General features: G+C 34.5%; 2 protein-coding genes across 2 annotated transcripts; one reads left to right on the plus strand and one right to left on the minus strand.

The window, feature by feature from the left end:
• Positions 1-709: 709 nt before the first annotated feature.
• Positions 710-4,536, minus strand: LOC103517882. The gene is made up of 2 exons (XM_008482933.2): positions 4,394-4,536; positions 710-2,296 (listed from the first exon to the last, which is right to left on the minus strand). Exon 2 carries the CDS (start codon positions 2,291-2,293, stop codon positions 776-778), a length of 1,518 nt encoding a protein of 505 aa, XP_008481155.1. The 5' UTR covers positions 2,294-2,296; positions 4,394-4,536; the 3' UTR covers positions 710-775.
• Positions 4,537-7,255: 2,719 nt separating this feature from the next.
• On the plus strand, positions 7,256-14,451 carry LOC113470828. Its single transcript, XM_026829557.1, has 3 exons — positions 7,256-7,276; positions 10,801-11,007; positions 12,460-14,451. The coding sequence occupies exons 1-3, from the start codon at positions 7,256-7,258 to the stop codon at positions 12,517-12,519; spliced, it is 288 nt and encodes a 95-aa protein (XP_026685358.1). The 3' UTR covers positions 12,520-14,451.
• The last annotated feature ends 3,896 nt before the right edge of the window (positions 14,452-18,347 follow it).

Here is an 18,347-nt window from a genome sequence, read left to right on the forward strand (position 1 = left end):
AGGTATTTCTTTGCTATTATGTATCCTAGTAGGTATTCCTAATCTTGAAATGGTTAGAAAACTAGGAGAAGAATAGGAAAGGTAAGACAGGAAACTTGTTCAAATGCCATTCACAGTTTACCATTCATCTCTTCATTCATAAAAACAGTCCGTACTCTCGAGTGCTAACTACAAATTTATTCTCAAATGTGTGATTTCAGAGAAAACAGACGCAAAGCATAAAATCAATTGTTGAGTTGGTTAAACTGGTTTTCTCCCCATCAAATCGTTTCTCAGCATGATGTTAATCTTTTGTAATAGATACTTTTACATGAATGAATCTAAATAAGGCAACCTACCTGGGTCCAAGATCCAAGCATTTCCCTTTCACGCTTCATAGAGTATATCCCTTCGAATTAAAAAAGGTGTGAAATTAACTCACATGTATTATGAATCAATATTGTGTCTCTGAATTCCATGAATGATACAAAACCGGACCCACACAGTTAAGATTAGGAAGAGTGGATATTGCCCTAGGTGTTAATCACCCATTTCGTCCCATTTACGTTAAGAACAGACAGTCTGTAAAGGGTTGTAGTGGTTCCCAAAACCATAGCACCAACTTGTACCTAGATGATAGATAAATTATACAGGGAAGAAAACTAGACCAAATAATGTAACTAAAAATATAATTTAGTTTTAATTCATATTGTATTTTTATACACTGAGACATCATTTATTCTATACATAGACTAGACTAGACTAGACTACATAAATACATACCATCTATTACCGTCTAGCATTTCTTGAAAACTGTATAAAAATGATTTTTAAAAATAATGGGACTAACCTCATCATTGACAAAGCTTAGGAACGGTTTCAAACTAGAAAACTCATTTAGGCTAGGTGTTTGGAGGAAATGGAGTTTCGCAGTTTTTTCAATCCTTTCCACATCTTTCAGTATTTCGATTTCAGTATAAGCTGTGATCAATACTGGGACATCTTGACGTAAAATCTGAATAATGGTCTCTTCCCATGTGTCGGTTTGATTGAATCCAGTACTCCTGTAAATACCTGGGTTAAAACTGCAAATTAAATCTGGTTTAACAAAGTCTGGTCCCTGCACATAATCATGATAGAGAACATTTCCATGGAACTTCATGATAATTCTTTTATTCCAGACTTCACACTCTTCGCAAGATGTGAAATGCGTTGAACCCTCTTGAAAAAGTTCAGGACCGATGAAAACCAAAATTATCTCACTGCATGAAAGATAATGAGCTAGAAATATTTCCCACTTCTCAATGGCACTTAATTCGAAATCATTTTCAGCTCCTATCACGTGTATGCACAGTTTCCCTGGTACATTTTTAAAGCTGCCAAACACTAGTTTCAAAGATCGTAATACTGAGAGTGGACTTGTTGCTAACTCTGATAGAAACGCACTCTCTAGATCACTGTCTGTCTCTTTTGAGCACAATGTCTTCATGTCAACTTCTTCAAACTGCTTTGAAAATGTATCTGGGAAGTAAATAGATACCAAGTCATCTCCAATAATATGAAGCACAATATCTCTGTACACTACGAGACTAGAGCAATACTTGTCATGATTCTTTTGAATGGCATGATCTTTACAAAAACTAATGTGCTTGCAAATGTTACAACTTTTCAGAAGATTATCATCTCGTTCATAACATTCAAAGCATCGATTATAATAGAGAATGATTTCTTTCTCAGACTTTTCCAAAGGTCTCTCAATCGCCTTTTCACATTGTTCCAACATATTGACGCGGATTTTCCGGAAGTCATCAGGCGTGACATTTTTGAAGTTTGTCTGTTGGAATAGCTCCCCAAGGGCTTGGCACACATCGGCATGGCTAGGCCAATGTTCTCGCTTGTGTTCCATTGAGCAGTAAGTCACCAATTTACATTTAGCGCAACTTACTTTCTGTGATGATTTCGGAATTGTCTTACAAACATGGCATAGGTAATGGAGATAATAGTCTCTATGCCGCAAGGTCGGTTTGGTCTTGGGATTTAGACCAATAAGATGAGGCTCTGGTGACTGAGTAGTCTTGAGTTTCGTATTCTCCTGAGATGTTTGCGTACCATTCGAGGTACAGTTTTCGACAACTGAGACTTGCGTCCCTACTGATTTACTTAACAACGGTGTTCCTTCATCCTCATCATCCTTTAACTTACTATTCAAATCAATGATTTTCACATCATCCACTTTCTTCTTGTTGTTATTATCCTCCACTCTTCTCTCCTTATTCTCTTTGTTGTGTGCTTTTCTCCGCCTGTTTCTGCCCATTATCTGAAACAACAACGAAGCCACAAGTGTCAGAAAATTTGAGTACCGTGGAAATTATATCCAGAGAAATAAGATATAAAATATTTAATTTTTTATGACTCAAAGAAGTAGGTACAATGGAATTATGAATATTCTGAGAATGGTGTCTTTAATGGTTATAATATTTATACTAAGTACAATAGATATTTATTTGAAGTTTTTTTTTTCTACAAAGACTTTATTGAGACTACCGGCGCGGTGCGGTGTAGGACCAAAAATACGTCCCTTTTTGGTTTTTATTGCATCCCGGTATAAAAGAATTTGAACATCAGGTAGGTAACGTAATATCTATTAGATACTGTGACAATATTTCACACAAATAATAGGTATTATGACATCTACCTATCTAGGAATAACTGTAGACGTGCAAATTTTAATTCCAAGAAATAGCGAACATTCCATAAAGACATTTTCTATTTGAACTATTTTTACTCTTCATTCCATTTTATTACAAGTATGGTCTTATTATCTGTTATTCAGAAAGATTCTTTTTGTCACTGTCTTTACCTTTGGTAAGTGCAGCCGTTATTTTATTAATAATAATAATAATAGACTCTTGAGTGGAAGGCAACCACTAGGCGAGGTTAACGCCTTAGGCGTTCTCTAACACCTAACCCTTAGAGCTCCATTATTATGTGGTCAAATTCTCAAATAAATGAGGATAAAATTCCATACCGTACCCACGCCCTCCTGATTACCAGGCGAGCGTCTTGACCACTACGCCACCGAGGCAGGTTTATGGTGGTCTACATTATTATTTTCTTATTCAGCAGAGGATTTTTTCAAGAATAACGTAAGGATAAACTTACCTACCCACTTTACGAAAATGGGATTTTAAAAATCCATGTTCGTGTACTTCATCAAAGTCTAAATATCGCCCTGCCTTTCCCAGAAGTATAGCTAAACCAGATAGATTATCAAGTTTAGTATTAACTAGCAGAGATAAAAAGAGCCTCAGTCGGTATTCCAAAATTACCTACTTACCATAATTACGCTTAGAAACAAAGCAACTTTATAATATAAGATTTTGATTATAATTCAAGTCTCATTTCTAGTCTAGACAAGGGGTGACTAAAGTTTGAAGTTTATGCTTGAAAAGAACTCCCATGTAAAAAGTTGGACTAAAAACATTACGGAGAAATGAACGCCATTGCAAAATATGCAACGCGATCAAAGAGTAAGTATGCAATGAAGTTTAAATGCAACTAAATTCAGGTGCTATAAGTATTGGATAATTTCTTTCTGCTCCTCTGGTCTTTGCAAAACGACCGTCTTGGTAGATCTCATGAATCATAGCAGGACCAAGTTCTGTCTGAGACCATCGGCCTGAGGCTAAATACCTCATGGTAGGTACTCTACATTATTCAATAGAATACATTAAACAGTTGAGTGAATTATTGCATTTCTTTAATTCTTCTTATCGAGGCTTGTCATGTCAATAAAAAAAAGGTTTTCAATTAAAAATATCAAGTATACCTATACCTCGAGTACCAATTGAGTACTTAGCAGCTGTATGTATTTTTGCGTATTATTTGTACTCGATTAAATTCTTTGTGCCAGTCTTACCGGTAAAAAAAGAACTAGAGAACAGTTGTTAGACTAAGATTAGCCTATGATCTATGACTACGAAACGTAGGAAGTGAATGAAATGTGCTAAAAAAGAAAAAAATGGCCGGAAGTAGCAGAGATAGGATGTTGCGATGAAGCTATGGAGAAATCCGACTGGACTAGACAGGAAACCAAAAGATTAGAAATAAAACTACAGCATGAAGGAAGTTTCAAAGAAAGTTGATTAAACCAATTTAGATGTCCATAGAAGAAACGAGAGCTTTTGAGGAAAGAAAGAAAATGGACTTGAAGTTATTAAGAAATCAAGTACGAGTAACTACAAAATCGAATTTCCAACACTGCCTTAGGAGAACATAAAAAGCTCGATAAAGAAATAGGAGAGAATATGCAAGGGCAATAAATAAAAATCATCCTGAAAACCTCTGAATTTTTCAGGAATAAAATGGGGGAACGGAAAAAACACATAGGTACAAAAAAAATACACCTACTCACCTGAAGTTTTTATGCAAAGAACAAACTAGTTTGTTTTCAAAACTTTTATAAAATTCGACTGGAAAAATAAGGGAGAAAATAAGGATTGGTTTCCGAAAGACAGTCACACACAATACAACATCGATTTCACTAATTAGACAGAAAACGATAGGTGTTGTCGCCGGTGAATACAATCCCACCAAAAACATTCCCTGTAAAAAGAAGGCCAAGTTCCTGACCTCATCCTCCTCAAAAAGTCAGCCCATGAATGTAGTGATATCAATCATGGAAATTATTTCCTACATCAATTCAATGAGAAACGCATACCTATCGAACATCAACTAGATAAATATTATAAATGAACTCCCCATCCAGTGGCGTAGCGTGGTCTAAATTCAAGTGTAAGGCGTGTAGGGTACTAATTTCCATCATCCATGCTCTTCATGCCACTGTCCCCATCCGTGGCACAAGCTCTGCTTATACGGATGGGTATACCATTTATAAAAAAAAATGTATGTTCTGAGTTTTTTATCGATCAAAAATAAATGGAAACTTGTTAATAATCAGATCTATAGCGCCGCAGGTGAAATTTTTTAAAAATTATGTACCTGAAGCTTGCCATGAGTTTATTTTTGGTATGGGTACCTACGAGTAATTCTTAGATACTTCTACATTTTTTTGCATCTGAACACTAAATGGAGCAAATTAAACCAGAGAGCCACGCCGCAGACGATTTTTTTTTTTTTAATTTTTGGTGAATCGCAATGTGATCAAATCTTGAATTTTAAGCGCCGCAGTCTAAATTAAAGAAAAAAAAAGTACTGCAAGTTCATCATAAGTTAATTTTTGACGTACGGGTATGTTGTTATGTACCTCTTAGATATTTCTATACATTATACATTTTTCTACTAGTTAGAGCTAAATACTAAAAGGACTAAAATAAATTAGAGCGCCGCAGGTAGTTTTTTTGCTTTGGACAGAAACCATAAAAAAAAAAAAAAAAAAAAAAAAAAAAAAAAAAAAAAAAAAAAACCACTGCCATCGTCCCTTTATTGCCCCAAAATAAACTTATCGCCCCCCTACTGCCCAAATTGATTTCATCGCCCCTCAGAACCTTTCCATCGCCCCAAAGTGGGCGACATCGCCCCGGTTGCGCATCACTGGACTATAGGTGGAGAGTATTTTATCGTTTTATTCTTCATCGACCCTTGTACTTAGATAACATTTAGCCGTAAAACTGTTGAATAGTAGTCGGCTACCTTCGATTTGCACTGGCAAGGGTCAGAAGTTTGGATTGCTTTTCAATTTCGTTTCGCTTTGAACTTTCTTCAAAACATGATAAAACTATTATTAATCCAGTACTTTTAGACAAAAAAAGGGGGTAACTTCGGAAAAAGTAGTAACGGTTTCTCTTCGCCAAAAACTTCGGTATGGGATCCTGAATCATGGCTCAAATGTTTTATTGCAATTCTGCAGTATTTATGGCATGGAATGGCATAGGAACAGTATAGAGGCGAGAAGACAGCCGTGTTGCCAGACGAATTTCCGGGGGTAACTTCGGAAAAAGTAGTAACGGTTTCTCTTCGCCAAAAACTTCGGTATGGGATCCTGAATCATGGCTCAAATGTTCTCAAATGAATCATGGCTCAAATGTAAAATCCCCTGTACGCTTGACCGCTTTTTCCGCCAAAAATGACTTTTTTTTATTTTTTCTAAAGTATTGAACCTTGCGAACCGTTCATCCTACGAAAAAATGTATTCCGAGACAAAATGTAGAGCATAAAATTCTGAACATTTCATGTCTTTACAAATTTTTTCTACGATCAACCATAACGGAGCAGTCACTGCCGTTTGGCCGCCAAAAGCGGTTTATGTCCAAATCTCAAAAATATCAATTTCTGATCGACTTTCGAAAGCAAAAATTCCACTTCAAACCTACATATCTGGAAAGCTTACACTCTCTGCTTTCCATGTGGCTAAGTTATGTTTGCTAAAAAGTATTGTAACACCGACTGAGGACCCAAAAACGGAACCAAGTCATAATTTGCTGTGCTTAATGGTCAGGATTTGGCGACTCTTTTTGGCGGAAAAAGCGGAGAAGCGTACAGGGGACTTTAAGAGTTTTGAGGTTTTATTTGGACTATTTAGAGGAACATAAATAAGCACTGAGCGAAGAAAAAACTCTGTTACTAATTATTCCTAAGAAACAGCCTCCAAATAGTAAAACATCAGACTCATCAGAGGACTAAGTTTATATTAACTTATTTGTTGGTACACACACTTGGTAAAACAATTCAAACACTAAAAATGATTTTGGGTGAGTAAAACACTTGGCTCTATGTTTTACGTATATTTTTATTAAATTACAGATGGATCCATTTCGGCTGTTACGCCATAAAGCCACGTGTTTTTACTCACCCAAAATCCAAAATCATTTTTAGTGTCCTATTTAGTGTTATTTTGCGATATAAGGCAAATTTCGACAACCTGTAGCCTCTTACCCAAAGCAAATTTAATGCTTTAGGTCTTTAGGTGATTCTCCTACATCTACCTAGGTACATATTGACCAAAAAACTTTTGCTCAGAACATTTATCTCTCAGATGCTTCATTTCGAAAAAAAGCGGTCAAGCGTACAAGGGATTTTAGGGGACTTTTGAGCCATGATTCAGGATCACATACCGAAGCTTTTGGCGAAGAGAAACTTTTGTTACTAATTTTTCCGAAGTCAAAGTCTAATTTTACTGGACTATATTACCTCACGTCTGATAATCTCAGGTAGTGTACATTTGCTCACGTTCTGTTTTAAGACCTACTCATTTTAAACGAAGAAAAAATCAACAACTAACGATAATAAATTGCTGTACGAATGGGAAGAGACAAAAATGGCAAACGAACAAGATGGGGTAAGACGCTTTCTTTTGTTATTAAATTTATTCTATGTTCTAAATTATTGTTAGATAGATTGTTTTAAACCTGTTTCTTAAAGAAGGAAAAAAATAAACTCAAAGGCTTCTTTTTCGTCCGTTAATTTTGGTGTATGAGTATGACAAAAAAAAAAAAAAAAAAAAAAAAAAAAAAAAAACAAAAAAATAATAGGTAGGTACCTAAGGAGAAGGAAATAATTATAAGACTAATAGGTTCAAGAACTCGAGAACAATTATTTGTCCTTGCTCGGCGTAGCTTAACATAGGTGATGCTAAAACCGGTCTTAAATTATCGACTGAAGTGTTATCTAAAACTTTCTCGCTTTGAGTTCATAGGTCGTCGCGACAAGAAACCGGTCTTAAATTAACGACTGAAGTGTTATCTAAAACTTTCTCGCTTTGAGTTCATAGGTCGTCGCGACAAATTTCAAGATCAGAGCTCATTTGTGTGAGAAAATGTGAAAAAAATCCCCCAAAAATTGGACTTTTGGCTTTATGGTTTTCTGGACAAAATTTGCACCACCATTTTCGTGTTCCTGGTAAAAAGACCTTTAATTTGATATGTCTCATTCGAGCCTAGTTTTCATTAATTCAATTTCACAAGATTTATCTTTATAGGCCTCTGCGAGAGATTAAATTTACTCCAGCCACATTCTGTAATCACAAAAGCAAGTTGTTGTCCATGCAAACTTTCCTAGCGCTTAAAAGTGCTATGAATCTATCCTTCAGTTTATGGCCTTCTCTGTGCTTGTTTTAGCAAACAAGTTTAATGATGTTTTTATTCTTAATCCTTGGGGAGTTAAGGGGAAAGATGTCAAAATGGCATATAATATAACGGTTCTAAAGCACCCTTTTCTTCATTTTAAAACCACGGTTGAAGTGGCGTTGAAGCATTTTCTTATTTTTAAAATCGTAATTTTTAATGGTCTTTTTGAGATTGGCCTGGAGATTTCTTTTTAACTAACGCTAGTAGATAGGTAGATACCTAGAGACTTTCATTCATAAGCCTTAACGGTGAGGATTTTGAAAAACATACTACATAAGAGTAGGTGTATGTTTATCTATTGCTAAGCATACCTAGAGGAAAGGATGAGGAAGGGAGATAGAGGGACAATAATGATTTAAAATCAAGACTAGAGCCCGTTCGCCCTTTACTCCCAATATAATGTTGAAGTCACCCATCCATTTATTGGCCTTGCTCGGCGTAGCCCAACACAGGTGACGCTAAAACCGGTCTTAATTATCGACTGAAGTGTTATCTAAAACTTTCTCGCTTTGAGTTCATAGGTCGTCGCGACAACATTGGGTTGTTAACAAAAAAAGGTAAGAATGATTTTGAGAGTGATGATAATATTTTACACAGAATAGATACACTGTGTTCATAAAGTAACAGGCCACAATTTTAACTTTTTTTACTGCTCACCCTGGGAAGTTGAAATTTAGCATGCAGCCCTTTGTGACAAAGAATTTTGGGAGTTACTCGAAATTTTGGAGGTCCCCCTGAGGGCAACCCCACGGGGGCCAACTTTCATATATTAAGTGAGAACCCCTACATGTGTATATGTTACGGTAAATGTAGAAAATTGGTACTTATGAAACATTACCGGTGATTCTTCACAATATTACCAACGTCAAATTTTTGATGGTGAGTTTTTAGTGCCAAAATACGTTTTTAGGTCCCTAGAGTATAAGTCCAAAGTTTCAGCTATTGGTGTGTGTGTGTGTGTATGTGTGTGTGTGTGTGCGTTGTGTGTGTGTCAAAAGAACAAGCCGTTAGAATGATATACCAACCTCAGTGGTGGATCCGGAGGTTGGTGGTTCGAGTCCAAGTCATGCCATGAAATTTAGCGTAGTGCATTAAGCGTGGAACAACATTTGTGACAAGCATTTGTGCTCAACATAATTAAAATTCCGTTAGAATGATATAGCAGTCAAATCCTGCTTATCCTGTTATCATTTATAAGAGATTCTCCATGATATTATCAAGTGTGGAAAAAATGATAGAACAGCGAACCCTATTAGATAAAATTTATCAATTTTATCATACATAGTCAAAATTGGGTGTACGAATGAACACCTTTTATAAAGGTAAGAGTTAACAAGTCTCATTCATTATGTTATAGTCGTATGATTCAGTTAACTTGTGGTGTATAGTTTCATGAAATCTTGTGGCAAATAAAAGTATTTTTCAAGATATATTAAAATAAAATAAGTGTTCTTGTCGCAAGTAGATCAGTACCTATATCACATCAGAATTGTTAGCAAGATCCGGTAAGTATTGCCTTTTATTGAGAAGAACAAGCAGGGCCAGTCCCTCCGGGAATTTTTTAGCCCGTAGTTTATTCGATCGTGATTAGAGAAATACAGTACCTATGTACCATTGTACCTACCTAATTTGTTTAATATTCAGTTTATTATCATTCTTGATTTGATTTTTTGATTTTACTTTCATGTAATGATTTAAAATTCCCAAAAAAGATTTTTTTTCTGGACAAAATTTGCAGCACCACTTTCGTGTTCCTGGTAAAAAGACCTTTAATTTGATATTCCCAAAAAAGATTTTTTTTCTGGACAAAATTTGCAGCACCACTTTCGTGTTCCTGGTAAAAAGACCTTTAATTTGATATATAGGTTTGGGTAAGTCCTTCTATGGGGATAGACAGACAGACAGTCGACACCGAAGCGAATACAATAGCCCGTCCCTTATACCTTTTATTATTACTATCGTAATAATAAAGGAAGGACGGGCTAAAAAATATATTCAGTGGATGTACCAACGCAACGTCCCAAATATTTTCATATAGGAGGAGATGAAGGGAGAGAAGAGGAGAGAGAAGGCGAGATTGTACCAAAACATACTGGCATACGAGTAGTATTACTCGTATTTCAGCTGTGACCTATCGCTCATTTATGAATGATGGGTCACAGCAGTGATATGTACCTAGGTATATAAAAGCTATAATATGAATGAACTGACGAGCTGGCATACGAGTAGTATTACCTACTCGTATTTCAGTTGTGACCTATCGCTCATTTATGAATGATGGGTCACAGCAGTGATATGTACCTAGGTATATAAAAGCTATAATATGAATGAACTGACGAAATTTTCTTTTCTATTAAGGTCATGGCCCTTTTTATAGTTACGAAAATGTCTTCTTTATGAATGAAAATCAAAATAGGTAGGTACAGAGAATTTCAACTTTGTTTTTCTATCCTCCTTTTTGTTTTTAACATCGATTTTCTTTTTACATTGTCTTCTGGCAGTTATAAGAAACTGAAAATATAAAATTGATGTGAAATGAAAAACAAATGAAGTTGAACTATTCTTTCGAGGCCCGTTTTCATAGTTTCTATTTTCGGCACTCGACCAAATGCCTTAAGAGATTCCCGATTTGATAAATAATTTATTCTGTGCTAAATTAAGTATAAGTAGTGCTTTATTTAGACTGTTTGCTTAGAACTAGTTGTTCCATTAGACTGAACTGTTTCTGTCCAATCAGACTTTATCATTTACATCTAACCCATTGAATTGGTTTCAAATTTCAGAATGTCCTCCAGCCGAGGATGGGATGGAAAGATTTGCCTGCCCTACCCCTGATCACATGGGTAGATATCGCTGTATAGATGATCATGTTCTGTGCGATGGATTCATAGACTGCCCTACAGGTGAAGACGAAGATAGGCAAAACTGTATGTTCTACAAAACGGTAAGACACAGTTTCATTCATTATATTTTATTGAATCTTTTATGCAGGGTTTTAGTTTTATTAGAAAATGAATTATGTTGGGGTTTGAGCATTTATAAAGCACTAGACAAAAGCACGGGATTGCGGTCAATCTTGAATTGGTCAGATTTGGTAAACCTCGGTCTTAGGATTAAATGGCAGGGATTAGAATCGATTCGTGTTTAGTGCTATAGACATTGCTATCAGGGATTGTATATCTACAGATTTCATATGTTGTATAGGTAAAAAGATATAATAATAATAATAATAAAAAAATATGCCCGAGTCTACAGTTTTATGTTGAAAGTCACTTCATGCTTCTGCTCAAGAACAGACGCATGAAAAACAGCCAAAAATAAAGTAACACAGAGTTACAATAAGACTGTAGACCAGGGAATGAGTGAATGATAAACTGTAGTGTCGATTTTCCTTATTTCCTCCACTTCCTACATAGGGATACTTAGTACTTACAATATGGGGGGACGGAACATGCAACATGCAAAATGGGACTTTTGTAATTCAATTATGTACTTACTAGAAAATTTATTCCTAATGATCCTGGGTCTGCTAGTATTTTTAGTACTTATCTATAGGTATAGTGGTAATATTGTATCCACAGCTATGTATACGTATACCTACTTGGCACTAATGTTCCTTTCTAGTGGAAGGACAAAGGAAGTAGTTTTCGTGTTATGTAACCAGCACAGCATGAAGAGTAGAGATAAGCCTATGTGATTAGTGGGGAAAATAATGCCACTTCACAAGGGAAATGATTTGTGTGCTAGTTACGTAATTTATCACGAAATCCATACTTCTTAGAAAAATGATTGAAAATAGCAGATTCCAAGAAATTTAAATATTGATCCCCACCCACAACCTCATTCTATTTTTGCTAATTTAAACTTTAAATAGTGGACATCGTATCATATTTTTATCTCTCGAATCACAAGAAAAATCAGCATTCGATTAATGAAACTAGATACGAGATGTTCTATTTGAATAAAAGTTTGCTAGCACAAATTGATTGCGGTAGTACCGAGGCTAAAGTATAGGTTAGCTATAGAATTAATGTTTACATAAACTTACAATTCAAAGTTATGATATTTATAGTTTTACCATGCATGCTATACTTGTAGAAAATATAGGTACCTTTTTCCTATTTATACTTTTCAAGAAAAGTAGAGTCAATCACTTTATCAGCCGGTTGCAGTTATACTGAATGGGGTTAAAAACATTTTTTATTTGCTAAACATTACCCTCATGAGGCACACTGTACCCCTAATACCCCCATTTATTCAGTAGCATATGGAATGCTGGACGGTCAACCGTCCAAATACATGCTATGCTTTACCCTCTTACACAAAAATATCATTAATATTAAACCATTGAAACAATAGTGACATTTGATCTTCATTTTTTGTTTGAATTTTGCAGACAAAAGCACATTTAGACGTATTAGCGGACGCATTGTTACGATGGGCGAGAGGTCGCTAACAACAAACTAAAATAAAATTACAAGACTCAAGTTTTTCCTTTTTTTTTATTCTAGAAAATGTTTTATTTACTTGTTTTATTTTTTTTTTTTTTAAATTTGTAACTATTATAAATAAAATAAATATTGATTTTCTGTTTTATCGAAAAAGACAAGTCCTAGTAATAGATACCATATGTTTTTGGATCTCAAAAATGGCATTTTAAAAATTGTTATTTAACTTTTTGTGCTTGTTTTGTTGTTTTTATTAAACAGTATGCAATAGAAGTGACGAATAGAGTACAATTTGTTGTTATTACTGCATGACAATTTTGCTTGTTGAAATGAATGGTTTCAAACAATCAATGCAAAGTTCAAAGTTCCTTTTCAAGTATTAATTGTTGGCTGAATCAATAGCGAAGTTCAGCGAACTTCACTTGTCATGTTATACTGGATTATTCAGTGTTGTGTTCCCATTTATGAAATGCTGTAAGTTGAACAGAATTTTCTTGTCTGTAGACAGCCACATACAATTCAAACCTATCTTCATGTATTTTATATTCCACAAAATTAAATGATATGAATATTGGTTTCCATTCTTTTAAATGGCTAAGTCTAACGAGCTCTTTGTTAGATCTCAAAATGAGAACACAATTCTGTCCGACCCTGTATTTGTACTCTCTGTTCTTGTAAATATAATTATGTAGATAATGTAAAGTTGCTATCTGACCCATCCTGTTTAACGAGTGTAAATATTACCTGATCCAATTTAGACAACACAAGTGCAAAAAGTTCAACTTAAAGTATTTATTTGGAGTTTATTAGAAATATCCGTAACTATTGTCGTTTGTACAAATGTAAAATTAATATGCCTTTTTAATTGTTCAATTACTCAGAGGTCATCAATATCATGGTTTTACAAAAGAAAAAGTTTGTGCTTTGAATTTGTTCTAAAAAAAACTCGAAAATTTAAATTCAGAGGTAAAAAAGAGTTTTAGAAAAATTTAGTAGTTAAACCCACTCTAGTGTACAGCTAAACAGTAGATTCAGAAAAAAACCACACCCACAAATTTTATTCAAATGGGTAGATTGGAAAGTCTTTAGGGACTTTTCAGTTCTATCTTACCAGGATAAACAAGATAGACGGGAGGTAATTAGGTATGTATTCTATTCTGAAAAGAAGTTGAAACTGTGGTAGGTTCGGTATAAAATACTAAAAATCTCCGAGATACACCAGGTTCATAAAATTCCTAATAATTTTACCTGCAAAAGCATCTGATGAATTACAGAGAACCCCTAAGGCAAGCCTGCCTTTCGCAAAATTGTATCAGTTTCAATAATAAAGAGTTTATTCGGGTATATTAATTAACGATAAATAACGCAGAGAAGCCCGTAGGCTGGCCATGGGATGTAAACTGTTTTACTTTGAGTTAATATTTGCCTATCAAATAAAATACAATGGCTACCTATTATCAAATAGTGTATGTATTTTGTTTATAAAGTCCACCAAATTGGAAATCGCTCTTGCGTAAAGCACAGTGGGAAATACAACACCTACAGTAAAACAGTCTGTTAAAACAACACAGCCCAAAAGTTACTCAATAAATGGATTACAAATCAATAAAATCCCCCATGGAATTTTCCCATCGGGCGTGCACATATTTCCTTCGTTCTGGGAATCGAAAATTTAAAAATAGAATGAAATAAAAAGTTAATCCTAAAAAAAAGTTCAACTAAATCCTATGGATACTGATAAGACCGTGTTTATTCTCAGGATTTTTATTTACAAGAAGGAGGGGAGGAGGAGGAGGAAAGAGGCTTATAAGTTTCCAAGTTTAATATCATTATCATTGATCGCAGCCTCCGTGGTTGAAGAATCCTGGTTTGTGCTTAGGCTCTGGTGACGTAAATTCAGAGGTAGATATATTGATGAGCTCGTTTAAAGTTAATTCAGCTTTTAACTTCCATGTTAGCTAACTAAAAATTCTGGAGAAATTTTTCGTCGAAAATTTCTCTAGAGAAATCATCTAATGTTAAGTTGTTTATAAAAGTTGGGAAAACTCTTCAAATCTTTTCTCGAAAAACGGACGCCTGGTGACGTAAATTCAGAGGTAGATATATTGATGAGCTCGTTTAAAGTTAATTCAGCTTTTAACTTCCATGCTAGGTAACTAAAAATTCTGGAGAAATTTTTCCTCGAAAATTTCTCTAGAGAAATCATCTAATGTTAAGTTGTTTATAAAAGTTGGGAAAACTCTTCAAATCTTTTCTCGAAAAACGGACGCAAAGGTCGAATATTCGGTTAATATTCGGTTTGCCTTCTGCAGGCATTAGGATGCAGAGAATTTTTGCTACAAAAGTGTGGGTGGTTATATATCTCTATAGAACAGGGTCAATAGTTTTCTTTTCCCTATCAGGAAATTTCAGTGCTTCTCTCAGAGATAAGTGGACGTAGGTACATTCCATATATTATTCATGGCGTCCATTTGTCACGTAAGGTTCTGTTTGTGCTGGGATTACGCGCCACTATGTCTCGGTTTCCGTCAGGCTATAACTCAACTGTTGTTTTTACTTCTTGTTATTTCAATTCTCAATACCAGGTAGTATGGTACAGCACGGGAAATAATGGAAAAATACATTTGTACAACTTACACTCATACAAGTTACCTACACAGAGCAAAATAATAGAACTCAAATTAAATAAACGTGAACCTTCTAAAGGCATTAACCAAATTGATAGAAACTTAAATGACTACTTCAAAAAATTACATAGATATTTCCTCGGAAATCGCTTTAGAAATGGAAAATAATGGAAAAACACATTTGTACAACTTACACTCAAACAAGTTACCTACACAGAGCAAAATAATAGAACTCAAATTAATTAAACGTGAACCTTCTAAAGATCTAAAGCTAAAGGCATTAACCAAATTGATAGAAACTTAAATGACTACTTCAAAAAATTACATAGATATTTCCTCGGAAATCGCTTTAGAAATGGCAGGGAAAATAAGTCGTACCTAAATGACGTTTTTGGTTTGCCAACACTCACACTTAACTCACACTTTATTATAGGACTTAAAGTTGGCACGTACCTTACTGTTTGGTATTGGACGTTTCGGGTCTGAATTCCAGACCCGTCTTCCTACTTATTACCTATAGTACATATTTTCCTCATTCTAAATTTAACATACAGCTAAGGCTTTAAGTTTAAAAATACGTAAAGTTCAAACTATTTTCATCTTTAGGACAAACGTTAAATTCTTTTATTGTTGTTTTCTTTAGCTTTCGAGTTACCCTGAATATTAAAGTTTTGTGTGGGAGTCATCTGAAAATCCATGTTTTTTGCATTCTTAAAATATCGAGAGAGAAAAAAGACAAAAATCTCTCGTGCTTATATTGTAGATACTGGAGACATAATGTCTTCTACATCATGTGATGAAATATTTTTTATTAACTAGAATAAAATTTAGAGCTAGAGGTTAAATTCACAGCAGATACGAGGCACCTTGTAATTTTTTTTGGTTTAGTTATGTTCAAGTTGCCTGTAATAGGTGCTTCAGTTTTACTCCATACACAGTTCACGGTCTTTCTCGAGGTTTTTTATTTATTTATTCTATACTATAGTATCTTGTTTATCCTGCTCGAATAGGACTGAAAAGCTTTTTTACCCAGCAGTCTAAACAAGGTATCATTATTTTGATAGAAATATATACCAAATCGAAGTTATACAAATGTATTGAAATAATTGGTTTCCACAAATGTCATAGTAGGTACTTGGAACTCGGAATTCGGAATGGCAGGAATTTTCTTCAAGCCCTTAGTGCACTAGTGACGCCCACTTGGGTATTAATTCATAACTTGGAAATATTATGAGGCATTTGAAAAGACTAGTAGGATTTGTAAACCAGAGGGACAGGTTCTCCAGTATTCAACAACAGAGAATAGAAGAAAATAGAATCAGCAGTCTAAACAAGGTACCTATCATTATTTTGATAGAAATATATACCAAATCGAAGTTATACAAATGTATTGAAATAATTGGTTTCCACAAATGTCATAGTAGGTACTTGGAACTCGGAATTCGGAATGGCAGGAATTTTCTTCAAGCCCTTAGTCCACTAGTGACGCCCACTTGGGTATTAATTCATAATTTGGAAATATTTTGAGGCATTTGAAAAGACTAGTAGGATTTGTAAACCAGAGGGACAGGTTCTCCAGTATTCAACAACAGAGAATAGAAGAAAATAGAATAATCATGATAATGCACTCATGGGTGTTAGTTATGACGTATTTTGAATTGTGTACACATAATAGACTTCAAGCTCCATTGTTAACAAGAATAGCCTAGCAGCACTATTCAGCCAAGGAGCAACCAATACTCAATGGGGTAGAAATGTAAATGTTTAAAGGGGTTTCTTAGTGCACATTGTTACGTCATTATTTCTTAGGTAGGACTCGAAGGCCGAAAATTTGTGAAGTTATATTGAATTTACAAGCAGGCCTATTTATAAACCTAATGACAGGCTCTTGCCAAAGATATCTAATTACCTGCCCCTAATTTCTGTTTATCAATTAAATCTGCTGGGTGAAAGGCATACTAATCTTTATCAATGTCAATAAATTGAGCTATGTTCAATATTTGAGTAATTACTTTTGAGCTATGCTTTGTACAATTCCCAATCCTGTTTAGAGATTCGCAAAGAGTATGTTTAATGTAAATTTTATACCAGATACCACGATACCAGTGGGGAACAACAGAACTTTTCATAAGTATTATGAAAAGAGATACATGAGAAATAGGTACCTTAAACGTCTTTTATATAAAACAATAATAAAACAGATCAAGCAAAAATAGTTTATAAATTGATAGTACAGTCGAACCTGGATTAACTGGAAAACAGTTGTGGTCCAACACAAAAACCTCTTTAAACAGGAAAATCGAGCCTCCCAGATAACACGATACCAGTGGGGAACAACAGAACTTTTCATAAGTATTATGAAAAGAGATACATGAGAAATCGGTACCTTAAACGTCTTTTATATAAAACAATAATAAAACAGATCAAGCAAAAATAGTTTCTAAATTGATAGTACAGTCGAACCTGGATTAACTGGAAAACAGTTGTGGTCCAACACAAAAACCTCTTTAAACAGGAAAATCGAGCCTCTGTAAGCAGGAATGTTCTTTTCCTGAACTTCTTTCTATAAGCAGAAATTTGTTAAAACTTGTAAATATTATGTCATGCTAGGTTCCTTTCCCCTAGCTTGTGTTCACATGGACCTCTATAAATAGGAATGGAAATTCGGAACATCTCTAAGCAGGAATTTTTTAAAAGGTGGAAATCTCTATAAGCAGGAAACATTGCCAGTCCCTTGGATTCCTGATTATCCATTTTCGACTGTATAAGTAATCTGAAGTTAATAGACTTTATAAGAAAAGTTCCCTCATAAAAAATGCTTTCATGGGATTTATACTTTCCCTGTATTTACCGATGAAATAATAAAAAACACTATTAAAACCCTGGAGCTATAGAACTTATAGCCCTATTCATTGCTTTGTTAACAGCTATATGGGCAATGCTTTACTCCTATTTTCACGAAGATTTTCTTTTACTCTCATTAAAAGTAGGTGATATCTAATCTTCTTTATTAATTAATGTTCCATTCCTGAAGATAGAGTCCAAAATTAATTAACTCATCATTGAGGTTTTGAGGGAAGTAAACAATAAAAATGGAATGTTATTTTTACATTTAAGTGCATTAAATGTATTTTATTTTATTTTTAATTCCATTTTAATTTAGTCCATAACATACCTAATTCTACACTAAATTTTATTAAATATCCTTT

The sequence above is a fragment of the Diaphorina citri genome, unplaced genomic scaffold (genome assembly GCF_000475195.1).
Source record: "Diaphorina citri unplaced genomic scaffold, Diaci psyllid genome assembly version 1.1 scaffold57, whole genome shotgun sequence".
Taxonomy (NCBI): domain Eukaryota; kingdom Metazoa; phylum Arthropoda; class Insecta; order Hemiptera; family Psyllidae; genus Diaphorina; species Diaphorina citri.

Bases quoted from the DNA above. Each gene is read 5' to 3' on its own strand.
- LOC113470828 (XM_026829557.1), top strand. From the start codon at position 7,256: ATGGCAAACGAACAAGATGGG. The intron at 7,277-10,800 runs GTAAGACGCTTT...CTGTCCAATCAG, and splicing joins TGGCAAACGAACAAGATGGG to ACTTTATCATTTACATCTAA. The intron at 11,008-12,459 runs GTAAGACACAGT...TGAATTTTGCAG, and splicing joins ACTGTATGTTCTACAAAACG to ACAAAAGCACATTTAGACGT.
- LOC103517882 (XM_008482933.2), bottom strand. From the start codon at position 2,293: ATGGGCAGAAACAGGCGGAGAAAAGCACACAACAAAGAGAATAAGGAG.